The 14,250-nt window shown below is 46.9% G+C and overlaps 1 protein-coding gene across 1 annotated transcript in view; it reads right to left on the bottom strand.

Annotated features, from left to right (window-relative positions):
• Positions 1-296: 296 nt before the first annotated feature.
• Positions 297-14,250, bottom strand: part of NCALD (neurocalcin delta) — a 190,389-nt gene continuing 176,435 nt past the window's right edge. Inside the window, exons 4-5 of the mRNA XM_023517625.1 lie at positions 3,777-3,882; positions 297-546 (exon numbers count right to left, since the gene is read on the bottom strand). Coding sequence (XP_023373393.1) covers positions 449-546; positions 3,777-3,882 — 204 coding nt within the window. The 3' untranslated portion in view covers positions 297-448. The remainder of the gene's footprint in view (positions 547-3,776; positions 3,883-14,250) is intronic.

Below are 14,250 nucleotides of genomic sequence, written 5' to 3'. Positions count from 1 at the left end.
ATGCCATCCACCCAGCCCCTCTGCGTATGTGCAACAGCGGACCCAGGTGGGGTGTTCTGTTCTTCCAAACAAAAGCTTGCAGGGGAATCACTGGGCTAGACGGGTTTCCCTTTTCTTGCAGCCTCCCACCCCACCCCACCCCAAGTCTCAGGTTTAGAAGAGAGACATTAGAATTGAAAGAAAATAATAATAGTAACGATTAAAAATCGTCAAACAATGAACACCACAAAGTCTGTCCATGCTCTCCACAAGCACACTGGGGCTCTGGGCATTCCGCGAAGCATCCACGACAAGAGAAGCTGAAGGCGTCACGGAGGGAAGCGCGTCTGACCGCACAGGGGGCAGCATCACCATCAATATCGTTTGGCAAAAAAAAAAAAAAATCGGTTAAAAAGAAGAATCAAAGGGGGACACAAGCAGCTCTACACGTGGAGTGGTGGGCGCGGGCTCAGAACTGGCCGGCGCTGCTGGGGTCACACTGCAGGAGGCGCACTATGGACGGGTCGCTTTTGGCCCCTCGGATGAACTCTTCCAGGGAGAGTTTTCCTAGGAAGCAAGAGGACAGGTGAGTGGCGGCTGGAGTCAGCTACGTGAGCACACACCCTTCCCACCACATGTTGGTGGCAGCAGTCGCTTACCTGCCCATGGCCTCACAGCCGCTGTGAGGCAAAACAGTCACCTGTGCCATGGAAGCGCCAGGTGCCGCTCTTTCCAGCATAAGACCCACGAGGCAGGGTCTCTGGCTTGTTTGCTGTGGCGTTGCTAGCCCCAGCCTCAGTGCACACAACAACACAGCACCACTTCCCGAGAGCCCACCGTGTGCCTGTCCCTAGGCTGGGGCTTGGGGGAAGGTGATGGATAACCCTGACTTGGTCCCCACCCTTATGACCCTTCAGACTCCAGGTGCCCTGGAGGAGCTCACTCAGTATTTGTGGGATAAGAGGCACCTTGTGCCTTCATGAGAATGAGCTGTGCCCTCTCAGCACCAAGGCCATTCCCATAATGTTCCTGGGAGCATTCTGGGCCCCTTCAGGCCACTCCAGTGTACTTAGGTTTGCTGCAAGAACCTCTCATATCTGGGGGGAGAAGCTGTGACATAGCGTTCATTCATTCTGTCAGGCAACACATGAAGACAGCTGCACCCTCCACCTACCACCAGGGTAGAGAATGAATGAAGGTGTGCGTGTGGGAGGCAGACGCTGACCGCCTGGTTTCCTCCTGCCCTAATGGGCTGGAAAAGGGTCCCACTCCTGCCTGGTGACCCTTCCTGCATCAGCCTCTCATGAATTCTCTTCCAGGAAGGTCCCTCTGGCACTATTACTACGGAGAGGAGAGAAGGTGGGATAAGGAGCTGGAGGCCACAAAGCCTTTTCACCATTCCCGGTATTTCTCTTTGCCCGCCCTGCACGGGGAGTGATGCAGCTCATTTGACGGGTAAATGTGGAAGGAATTGCAGGACATTTTCACTCCACTTCGCCCTCTTTCTTTCCCTTAGAAGGAGCTGCCCCACAGAGGACTTATTTCCACCTGCTCCTCCAAAGACAGGCACCAGTCCCCTCTGCTCTGCACAGCCCTCAGGGTTTGTCAGCACGTGCTAGGACTGCACACTGAGCCACATCACCCATGGTAGCCCTGTCCTGTCGCCTCAGTTATTGCTTTCTTATTTCTTGATTTATTCCAAACCCAGACAGGAGGTGACTTCCCGAACAGTGAAATCATCAATAAATATGACTTGCTCTCAGCCATAACCCCTTGCCCCAGAACCCAGTTCTTGTTTAACCAAACCCACTTTATCTACATGAAGAAGAAAGATGGGGATTTTGTCATTAATTTGTCTTTAATATGTAGAGTTGGTCCCCTCTAGGTTTCATGTTCTGACCATTATTTATGAACCATGCCCCATCTATGTCGTAGTTAGAATGATGATGGGGTGCTCAGAGTTTACAAGGCACCATGGGAAGGAGACAATAGCAGCCACCCAGGACCTTGGAATCTCTCAGAGGGCGGCTCTGGGAGGTGGCAGAGAGGAATCCCACCTTTGACTGTACCTCAGGCTTCAGAGCTGGGCTTGCCTATGGCCCTAGGCTTTTCTCTTCCAGTCAGAGGCCAGGGGTTGAATGCTAAGAGCCTCGGGCAAGAGGAATCTAATGGCTGGGACTCTATATGGTCTGCTCTGCTCCAGGCAGAGAGGGGACCAGGTGGCCGCAGCCCTGGGGTCTAGAAACTAAGCACCCAGTCTCCTGGTTGGGCTAAGATTCCTCTGACCACTGTGGGCTGTAAGCCTCCTCCTGCTTCCTCCTCCCCTTCCCTTGCACTCTTTCCCTTAGGGAAGTACAGGTCTTCAGCATTTGAGGTCTAGCCCAGTTAGGGCTCTGCAATCCTATAGCTACAGGGTCCCAGTGGAGAGACCCTAGTTCGTTGCCTATGACCAGCACGCAGGGCATTATCCTGTGGCGTTCTTGGTCTTCTTCCACCCTCCAGCCCTGATTTAAAAGGGTAAGGACCTCGAGCACAGCACAGACCCCTCATGTTCCCTGGAGCAACAGCAAATCCTACCGTTTGCTCAGCAAGTTTATTAGCTACTAAAATAAGTCTGCGCTTATTTTCTCTTTAAGAACAATCAAATGTAAGGAGAAATACGATGTAATGAGACAAAATGGCACCTGGGTGGAGGGAACACAGCAAAGGTATTGGCCCACACTGTGCAATCCCAGACTTTCAGGCAGCTGGTGACCCAGGTTAGGGACAGAAAGAGAGAGAGAGAGGCTTGCTCTGCTGCAAAGCCTGCTGTTTTCTGTACATTGACGCCAGGTGGGGCGGATGAGTGCATGTGTACATTTTTGATAAGAACTGCTGGGGACTCTGAGACAACAAGTGAGCTGGTCAGAACAGCAAGAGCTGCAGAGCCTATTATGGACCAGGCCCTGAGCTCAACACTTTAAACTGGGGTATAACATCTAAATAGGGCTGCCAGATTTGGCAAATAAAATACAGGACTTCCAGTTAACTTTGAATTTCAGACAAACAGAAAACCATTGTTTAGTATAATATGCCCCAAATATTTATATTCAAAAATCCCTGTTTATCTGAAATTCAAAGGTAATTGGGCCTTCTGTAGTCTATCCAGCAACTCCGTATCTAAAGTCCTATTCTATTCCAACCCTCCTTGTTACTTCGTTGGGTTTGAATTGTGCAGGTGGTGCCATCAGGTGGGAACCTGCTGGCCACCTCCCTCCCTCACTCCTTTTGCATCCCTGGCCCCTCAATGACTGAGGGAGCCATGTGTCTCTAGGAAACCTAACCCCTTACAGCACACACAAAAGACCCCAACAGAACCCCATGGGCAGGCTGGGGTGAAAGCTGCCAGCACCTGGGTGGGATGACACAACCCCTCCTCCCGTTCTGATTGGCCTGCAGGGACCCAGCCTGCTGTGCCTTGGGCCTGTTCTGAGGACTAACAGTACTTTCTTGGGTTCTTCCATTCCTGCCCTATAAGACCCATCTGTTTTCTTGGGGGTAGAAGATGACTGAGAAGGAGGAGAGAAGGGCCTAAAAAGAAGGCATTTCCCCCTAAACTGGGATCAGCTCTGCAGCGACCACCTGGTCCTCTTCCTTCCTGCCTGGCCAGGAAGCATGGAGGGTGAGATAGCCTCATAAAGGGTCTCCAGCCAGGTGCCCAAGCCTGAGACTGTGTCCTCCAGTGTTGTTTCCCTTCCTGGACTCCCTGGCCCCTCCCGCAGCCCCACCTGACAGAGCAGAGAGCGTCTGCCTCTTACCGTCTCTGTTGGTGTCCATCTGACGGAAGATCTTTTCTGTCCTTTTCTCTGGGGTGGACTCATCTTCAGGCATTTTCATTACAGAGGAAACCATTTTATAAATTGCCTGGGGACAGAAGCAACATGGCGGTGAGGCAAACACTATATGGGACACAATACTCCTATTGTTAAACCTCCCAGATGCAGGGCTAAGGGACTGCCCCTATCCACACTGGTGCTATCCCTGTCCCTCCTGAGTTGTGGAGGCCCAGTCCCTTGTGGGAGCCGAGCCAGCAAGATGTTATCCAGTGAAGACCCTCAGGAATGACATCTGGCAGGAAGACCCACGAGACTAGTGATTTTCAACTGGTGTGCTGTGAGAGGATCTCAGGCAGGCTCCAAACATTATTAAAGATAATTAGTTAAATTATTTTCAAAAGAAAATTTCAAAGCACAGTAAGTGTACTCATTTTTGGTCAACATAATTTAAGTGTGTCATGGAAGGATAACTTCAAGTGTGCCGTGAGACGAAAAAGGTTGCAAAACACTACACCGGACCCCGTATCTGCAAGATGAACGTGCAAGCAAACTCCCAGGAATCCTGAGACAATGCAGATCTGACTGGGCAGGGCTGGAGCAGGGGTGGGACTGAGATTCTGTGTTTCTAACAAGCTCCCACGTGATGCTGATGGAGCATCAAGGAGCAAGGCCATTGGTGACATTCCTCAGGCCAGAGAGTCAAGTAGAGGTCTGTTGTGGCTCCTTCCACCAGGATGATGAGCACAAAACAGTGTGCTAGTGGTGTTGGCATCTCCGCCAGGTGGACACACCTGGAACCCATCTGCGTGTTCTTCCCCCTGTGAGTGTCAAAGGTCTTACGGTCCTTCTCTGCAAACTCCCAAAGAAGGAAACAACCCGCTGAGTTTCAGATTAAATATGCAGTCTCAGGCCTGAGATTAGCTGGGTACAGCTGTGAAATCTGATGGGCAAGAAGGAGTGTTTTGCAAGCAGTGCTGAAACTGTCTTCCCTGCCGCCTGTGGCCTCTGCATGGAGGCCTCAGTTGTCAGAGGCAGTTTCTGTCTGGGAAGAGAAACATAAAGGCAGATCATGACTTTGCTAATCAAATTCACTTGGGGCACCTCAACCCTGGGTCAAAGTTCTAGAAAAACTAGATTTTCCCAGGGGTGGGAGAAATTTCCAGAAATTTCTAGAGTTCTGGAGGCAGCAGAGCAGCTGGAAAGAGCAGAGAAAGGATGGCAGCAGAGGAGAAGTGGCTTCCAAATGGAAAATGTGGGAGGCGAGAGGGACACAAAGTTCCAACTTAGATGCTTTATGGCCTTGTTAAGGATCAGCCCTGCCTGGAGTGCTGAAAATATTTTGGATAAAGGGGGGTAAATATTCTAATCTCAGTCAATAAAATAAGAGGGAACACTTGACTTGCCCACTGTGCTGACCCTCGGGCTGATCCTGTCCCTTAGGGACCCCTCTGACCAGTCTCCCTGAGTCCGTCTTGAGCCTGCTGAACTCTAGAGCTGCCTCCACTGCGATAGTCTGGGAGGAAGATCAGGCCTGGGTTATGGCCCTTCTGGGGTAATAGGTGTCACTGGGGTAGGTGCAGCCACAGTTAGCTAGAGGTGGCAGGCAAACTGTCATCTGTCCTCCTTTCCCCTAACCCCCCCACTTGCTATCTCCTCCAGCCCAAGTCTGTGCCGTATGCCAGGCTGTTAGGAACATCCAACTTCTTGAGGGGGGCTAGAAAAGGTCACGGAGATCGACCTCTTTTCACAAAAGGGTAGACAGAGGCCTTGAGATTTATTAGGGCCAGGAGAATATATAGTAATGGTGGAAAGCAGGACTCTTTCTATAAGGTACAGCGATCTCTCCTCGACTTTCTTCATTCCCACAGTGGAAGATTTTCTATAACTTCTGACTGAGTCAAAATGGAATCAGAGGCAGCATCCGTGGGACCCTGAGCTTGTGTTGCTGTGACTAGAGGAGTGTGCACCCTAGATCACCAGTTCACAGTGGGGTTCATGCTTCTATGAGAATCTAATGCCCCACCGATCTGACAGGAGGCAGAGCTCAGGTGGTGATGCGAGCAATGAAGAATGGCTGTAAATACAGACGATGCTTTGCTTGCTTCCCCACTGCTCACCTCCGCCTCTGCGGGTCAGCCCGGTTCCTCATAGCCCACAGACCAGTACCCATCCTAGACCCCAGGATTGGGGACCACAGCTCTAGGTTATGAAAATCTCAGTTCTTTAGGTTACTCCTGCCCACCATCTCACTCAATCATACATTCTCTCAGTCATTCATCAAATATTTATTGAGGAAACCACTATTGCTAAGTATTATGTTTGACTCAGTCCTTGCCCTCATGGGCTCTGCTGCTGAATAAGGCAGACAGACATTATTCGAATAATCAGAAAAGCGAATATAAAGCTATTACTGAAGAAAATGCTACAAAGGAGGGTGCTCAGTCTCACAAGATGACATAATAGAGAATTGGCCTTTGTCAGGGGGGTTAGGGTAGGCTTCCCTGAGGATGGATGATTGAGCAAAGGCAGGAAAAAAGCACAGGGTGAGGGAAACACGGTGTGGAAGCCCAGGTCTGAGGCACACAAGAAACAGCGCAAGGACATGTGGCACAAGACGGGGCTATAGGGTAGGTTGGGACTGCCCCCTGGGCCTCACAGCCCACATCTGGAGATCTGTATTTCTCCAAAGAGCAACACAAAGATGGACATGGCATTAAATTTGATTTACCTATTTACACTCAGTTTCCAAATTTAACTCTATTCCTTTATTTGCAGGGAATGGTGTTTAGAGAACTGAAAAACGGTCATTCATAATTTATTTAATAATTATTTATTGTTGTCCACTCTGTGCTAGGTGGTGGGTACAAGACTGATATGCTGTCTCTTATTTATTTTTTTGAGACAGAGTTTCACTTTGTCACCCTTAGGTGAGTGCTGTGGTGTCACAGCTCACAGCAACCTCAAACTCTGGGGCTCAAGCGATTCTCTTGACTCAGCCTCCCAAGTAGCTGGAATACAGGTGCCCACCACAACACCCGGCTCTTTTTTATTGTTGCTGTTATTGTTGTTTAGCGGGCCGGGTTCAAACCCACCAGCCCTAGTGCATGTGGCTGGTGCCCTAACCACTGAGCTATGGGCACTGAGCCACATCTCTTATTTTAGACCTCACTAATCCTCTAGCAGAGGACTTTGCGTGGTAACGTACATTATGAATATCACCTCATTTTTTATAAGTACCATTTAGATAGGTATAGTCATTCCAGTGATGTCTTAATAGTTGTTATGAAAGCCCCTACCCAGACGACCTCTGGGTCCCCTGGTGCTAAACAGACCCATCAGTCTGGAGCACTCCTTGGAACTGTTGGCCTCTAAAGCTTGGTCCCATGAATTTCTTCTCCTTGGGATTCTGCTGCAAAATCAACTGTGAGGTGATTCCCTTTATATGTGTGGTCCAAGAAATGAACAAAAGCCCAAGCAGACACAGGAACGTGTGTGAGAAGAGGACGCTCTCACCCTCAACAGAGTCTTCCGGAGTATTAGTCTTTAGCTCTTAGGCTCCAGGAGGGGGTTAGTACAGAGAAATGAGGTTAGGTTAATACTGCAACCAACCACTCACCTCTCATCTCCTCCTCCATAGGAACCCAGTCAGAAGGTCCTGACATGAACATACTTGCAAATGGTGCTTCTGTAATGGGGCAGGAGGCACAGTGTCTGAGTGTCCTATGGGTTGAGGAGGAAGTGAGTTCTCCTTTAAGAGGCTCACATTTCCAGATGGCTTTTTCATGATACTCAGACTCATTTAAAAAAAAAAATTGTGCATCAATTCATGATAGGCATTAGTGAATTATTTATAAAACTAGGTCTGTGACATGTATGGTACCACAGCAGAGAGCAAAGAGTTGAGGCGACAAGTCCCTGTGGTCTCCAGAGTAAGTGGATGCCTTGCCTTGCAAAGCCACATTCGGGGAATTGTCTGGGCCTTTGCTCCCTTCCCACGGCATCAACAACTGAGAGCTGATTGTATTAGAACTGCAAAATCTGGACTGCACAGCAGAGAAAAAAGCGACACGACCCCAGACAGCCTTCTGAAACAAATCATGTCTTTTATTAGTTCCAGTTCCCCCCACCTCTCAAAATTTAATGGGATTAAACTATGGAGAGACCAGACTACTTCCCTACTTTATTTTTAGCAATGTTGAGAGGCCTAGCAGGGGCGCCCTGTGTTTGATTAAACTTGAAGAGTCCTATTCTTGTCTCTGGGTAGATGCAGAGCTTTGGCGCACCCAGGCAGGCTTGGGACAGCTCCCCACTGTGGCCAGGGCTCCTACCAGCTTCCTCCTGGCCTACATTTTTCTTTCTTTTTCCCTTCGAAGAAATAACCTCTTGGAATGCTAGAAAGGAAGGATCTTCTTCACAGATCATGGTTGTGGGAGGGACTGAGGGCAGGCACAGCTCCCAGAGTTCACACACAGCCTCTTCTCTGAAGGGGACCTCACTGATTCTTTGCATCAGAAAATTTAGGGTCTTCTAAGAGCAAACCAGGCATCTAAGCCTTTCCAAGAGCAGATTAAGGGCAAGAGACGTGAAGCAGTACAAAATTGTTTTAGATTACAAAGAACAGCACCATCTTTAGGAGGATATTACATACCAGGAAAGGGGGACTGTGAAGATCTTTTTTTGGAAATGATAATACTTTAAAAATCGGTCCTTTCCCATTTAGAGCTGGAAGAATAACTTAAATCAGTAATTTTCGGGTTTTCATAGTGTTCTCATGCATTGATTGAAGTACCTTCACAGGTAGGGAGGTGAGAGGAGAATAGGGGCCCATTTCTTTTTCAGTCAAAGAAGTTTTATTCTTATACCAAATTTTCTATGAGATTTTACTTGGGGAGGGGGGAACACGTTTTTGCTGCTAAAAATTGAGTTTGAAACCACAGAACCACTTTGCACATTCCTTCCTTTCTGATACTTTAATCCTCAAAGGTAATGAGCAAGTCAAAGATTTGTACCCAGAATCATACCCCCTGCTCACTAGGGGAGCTTATGATTTAAAAGAACCCCATGCTATATCCCCTTTTAGGACTTGAATGGATATGGGAAGTTAGACGTAGTCTTAACGTGAGAAGAACTTTCTGATGTGCAGAGTGTCCGATGGCGGGGTAGTGACGGGCTGCTCTGCAGAGGTCAGTCCAGGGATACTGCAGATCCATGACAACTACTACGTTGTCAAGTAGTTTTTCCCAAAGCGTTTTCCAGGAAATAGTATCCTTTCAAGATGGTCTAAGATCGGAGAGATCCTGTCATCAGACAGCTTGAGAAACACTGCTTCTTCATTTACCCCCTTTTTGGGGCACCACGAGGAACACCACCATATTAAAGATTGAGGATTCCTGTAGTAAAGAGACCTACTGATCTCTGTTTAACCCAGTTTTCCTCAAACTGCTCTGGCCAGAACCCTTTTTATTTGTCAACAAAGCATCTATGAAAAGTTTATGAAACGAGTACCCCAGGAAAGTTCTGTCTGCAACCAGGATGGATTCTTACTTCGGCTTCCTCTTTAGATGGGCTTTGTTCGCTGTTCCTTTGTTTTTCAGACTAGATCACCCATAACGCTTCTCCATGAGATGTGCCTTCCCCATAGTTTCTAGTGTAAGCTAGGGATACTATCTTACTCATCTTTATATGCTCTGGAGTCTAACACTTGGCTTATGCAACAAACCTTTGTTGACCTTTTGATAAGCGCAGGGGACTATGCTAAATCCCTCTGATTAGACAGAGAAAGCACAGCCCCGCTCTGATGGAGCTCACAGGACAGGTGGCAGATGGCCAGGTAAACAGGTACATACCTTAAAATGAGAGCAGAGAGTGCTGCTCCTAGCCAAAATGGAGTAACAGGGATTGAATTTATTACCCTCCTACCTAAAGCAACAGAAATAAGACCCAAAAAACAATATATATGCAATAATAGTTTTCAAGACTCTGGGAATTGGACATCAAAGGACACCTAAGAAACTGGAAACAATAGAATAAGCCCTGTGATGGCCCCAGCCTAACACCTGGAGAGAATTTCCAAGCCACAGTGCCATGATGGGGAACCCAGGTGGCCCCCTGGTGGACTCACTGACTTGGGCATTGGAGTTGCGAGTCTGAAGTCACCCAAGACAGGGCATAGAGAAGGTCGCTGTGCACAGAACTCCAGAGAGCTCAGGGATTTGGCTGAGTCAGTGTATGCGTGAGAGAAAACTACCCAAGACTGGGGGAGAGAACCAAGCGAAACGACTAGAAAGAAAAGCACCTGGCCTCACACCAGGTCAAGAAGAATGCCTGTTTTTCATCTGTCAGGCTGGGAAGACTCCTGAGATGTGGGGCATTGGCTACTCATAAAGGTTTTGTCTCAGTAGGAGGCAACAATTAGTCCTATAGGTGAGCACTGCTCTGGTGTCACCTAACAAATCTCAAAAGCAAGACCTGGTAAGTTCAAACTGTTTCCCAGTAACTGAGCTAATACTCAGAACAAAGTGTAATGATAAGGCTGCAAAAACATCCAGCACTCAACATGGTGAAGTCCTTTTAAGGACTTAAATTATCTTTTCGTGATGTTGTTCCTCATTAAAAATTATCAGTCTATTTGAAATTAACAAAAAGTAGGAGCAGTCTGATGATGAAGATCAGTCACTAAAATGAGAAAAGACACTATAGAAAAGCTAGCTCACAGTGGGTGGGACTGGGGCATGCTAACCCCTCATGGCGGAGAGAAATGTGTGAGAAGAGGAGTGGCCGGGCCGCCACATGAGGAAAGGCTGCAGGATGTGAGAGACCAGGGTGTCTTCTGGAATCTTCCTGTCGATGTTTAGCTGAGGGAGACATGGAGCATTCAAAAACCACAAAATGAGATGAGGTTTCAGAGAGCTGGGGTCACTGTCACAAAGCCTGTTCTTTACCTCATTAAGGAATTTAGACAGCATTTGAAGTGAAGGGGGAGATAGTCAAAGATTTTAAGCAAGAGAGAAGCACAATTACAGCTGCAGTCTGGAAAGCTCACTCTGGCATCAGTGGGGGAAACAACAGAATCGGACAGAACAGTATTCCTAGTCCTCCACAATCTTCTAGAACCTTGCCACTGCTTCCTAGAAGTAGACTCCAGGTATCCTCCTTGAGCCTTGGTGACCCACAGAGACGTCTGTGGCTGCATTGACTGGGGGTGCATGGGAAAGTGATGCACAGTCAGGTCACAAATGCAGCTTTGGCACTGCCCGGTTCTGTTTCTTGGGACCTTCAGCTTTTGAGCCCTCAGCTGCCATAGAAGGAGTCTGGCTGCCCCGAAGCCACCGTGCAGGAGAGAGCACGAGGAGAGACCACAGGGAGGTACAGAAGGAGGCCCAAGGAGCCCCAGATGTTCCAGCTCCCAGAGGCCTGTGAGCCACCTCGGCTGATGGTACATGGAACAGAGATGGGATCCCACCAAGTATTAGATTCATGGGCTGAATAAATGATTGTTGTTTTAAGTCGTGAATTTATGGGTTTGTTTTGAAATGTATAACATTTAATAGATAACCGGGATAAAGTTATAGTACTATAGGTAAGAAGTGTGAAATCCAGCAACCCCAGAATGTCTATTCAGGAGAGTGAAGATCCCTTTGGAAGGAATTGTCTGAAACTGCCTCTGCATCAAACCTTACACGAGATTAAAAAAATATTAAGTGCTAATATCTAAAAGTGATGGGTACTACCGCTGACTTAAAATGAGACAGCGGCAAGAGGAATGGACAAGAATGATAGATTTAAAATACATTAAGAAGGCAAATGTAATAGGTCTAGTGACTGCCTGGAGGGGAGTGCCAAAGATGTCTTTTCCTCGATTATAGTATGAATGGGAGGACTATTTAAAAAGCGAGTAGGGAGATGGGGATGTTTGGGCAATGATGAGTTTGCTTTTGGAATATTGACTTTTAGGTACCAGGGCAACCTCATAGTAGAGATGTCCCTTAACATTGGAGATAAAGATCTGGAAGTAATCTGTTTCTTCAATCATAACATTGATAAGGCTGTTGTGAGGATTGAGTGAGATAGCGTTTGTGTACTAGGATGAATAGTGTCCTGCAAAAATTCATGTCTACCAGAAACCTGTGAATGTGATCTTACTTGAAAATAGGACCTTTGCAAGTCAAAAGGAGATCATAATGGCTTCTGTTGGGCCCTACGGCAATGACTGGTGTCTTTATTATGAGAAGAGGGAAATTTGAACACAACACCCAGAGATAACACTGTACGGGGGTAGAGGCAGAGATTGCAGTGATGCAGCTGCAAGCCACAGAATGCATTCCAGAGTAACATCTGCAGTCCCCATTCATAACTGAGCATTAGGCAAGGGTTTGGAGCTGAATTCCCAGGGACCATAGAAGGTCCACAGAAGGACTGCCATGTGTGCAAGAAGTTAGGAAGGAGGCAGGGGACAGATTGCCCCATGGAGCTTCTAGAAGGAGCCAACCTTGTTGCCACCTTGTTTGTTGGACTTCTGGCCTCTAGAACTATGACAGAGCAGAACAAATTTCTATTGTTTTAAGCCTCCTAATTTATGATAATTTTTTATATGGCAGCCCTAGGAAACTAATACAGCTTAGAGAGCCCTTTGCTTATGCCTGGCCCATAACAACCACTGAGAAGAGACTTCTCAGAGGAAATGGAAGCACTAGAGGGAACCGTACTTGGGAATATCTATATTTAGGGAGCAGGAGAAGGGAAGAAGTCCACAAAGAAGATCTAGAAGGAGCAATAAGAAAGTGGGGCCTCTTCATTATTTAATGGTTACAACGGACAACATTTGGGCAGTGGTCCTAGACTTCACATCTATACAGTATAGCCATGTACCCTGAAAAAAATGTACCCTGAATCCATAAAAAGAAAATAAATTTTAAAAATATTTTAAAAACCATATTCTAGAAGACAAATGAAAGAGATATCTTTTGGATAGTAAGTACTCATGTTTGCCAGATGCCGAACTCGATGCTAAAAAATAATTTGAACTCTTAAGTGATAGTGTGGCTTTTGATAAGATTTAGTCCCTGATAAGAAAAGAAGGAACTCAACGCAACCAATTAGCAAACACTAAGGTCAGTTCTTATAGAAAGTCATCAGCCTGAGCAAGTGCTTTAAAGAATTTTCTCCAGGAAAGAAATCAAAGTTGCATTCCAGAGTAACATCTGCGGTCCCCATTCATAATGCAGAATTAGACAAGGGTTTGGAGCTGAATTCCTGGGGGCCATAGAAGGTGACCTAGAAACTTTCCTTGCCCCTCACATTTCCCCTCCTAGAATCAGAAGAGCACAGTGTCTCTGGTCTCTAAGGAAGGTATTAAAAGTGATATAGTGTCTATGACGCCAATTTAGAAAGGCTAGAGCGGGGGAAATGCAAATACTTCTCAGAACATGCTCCTACAAAGAATGTCAACAAGTCTCTGGCCCTAATTTTGATGTCGGAGGCACAATTATGCATAGGATGATTGTCTGAATTGGTCACAGTGGTGTGCTTGAAAGCAGGGGAGATTAATCTGTGGGTTTGTTAGGTGCTGTAGAGGACAATCTTCCTTCGCATGGCCACCACCATGACCACCACTCCACCCCTCCCCAATCTCCTCATCTGTTTGCTGCATAGAAGTGTATGACTTTATTCATCACATGGGTAAATTGGTAAATCAGAATTTTTTTTTTCTCATACTGCTAAAAATAGTAAAATCAAAATCTTTGTTTTGGGTTGTCAATGTATGTCCAAACTCCTTTTTTCAGTTTTCATTCATTTAAAAGGTGTACAAATGGAGAACAGGTGTATTCTAAAGTTTACCTGGCCTTCGTCAAAAATGCTCATCAACTTTGAATACAACTAGTAGGGAGAGACTGAGGCCAAACTAGCAGTTATGTGAACTCCAAGTATTTTCAAAGCAATCATTAACATCAAGTAGTGAAAACGTTAAAACAAATTATTCTAACCTGCTCTTTCAAGTAAGTTCCCTAAGGACCACGATGCGTAACATTACATCAGCCTTTGGATTCTTTGGGAAAGGCTCTATCTTGAACTTGAGAACAAATCCTTACAAGCTGTCCCAGATAGTCTCAGGGTATGATGTGTCACTGGGAGCCCAGAGCAGCCACATTCTTTCTGGGAAAAGGTGATCTTTCTTTTGTCTGAGTCCTGTGAGCAGCTGAGCAGACTAGTTTTAGCTTATTTTCAGGTGGGCTGGTCTCCAGTAGGAAAGAAGGTGAGCAGTCCTGAAGCCAAGAATCTCTCTTCTGTGATTTCTGCCAACTGCAGACTTAGTTGTATTACCTCCTTTTTCTTTATGAACATACATTTTACAACTGGGCAAATTTGACTTTAAACTTAATGAGGTTGGCTTGGCGCCTGTGGCTCAAGTGGCTAAGGCGCCAGCCACATACACCTAAGGTGGCGGGTTCGAATCCCC

This window comes from Otolemur garnettii, unplaced genomic scaffold (genome assembly GCF_000181295.1).
Source record: "Otolemur garnettii isolate 467f Iridium unplaced genomic scaffold, OtoGar3 scaffold00004, whole genome shotgun sequence".
Classification (NCBI taxonomy): domain Eukaryota; kingdom Metazoa; phylum Chordata; class Mammalia; order Primates; family Galagidae; genus Otolemur; species Otolemur garnettii.
The sequence above is the reverse complement of the archived record's forward strand: the minus strand, read 5'-3'. Positions and strand labels throughout refer to the sequence as shown.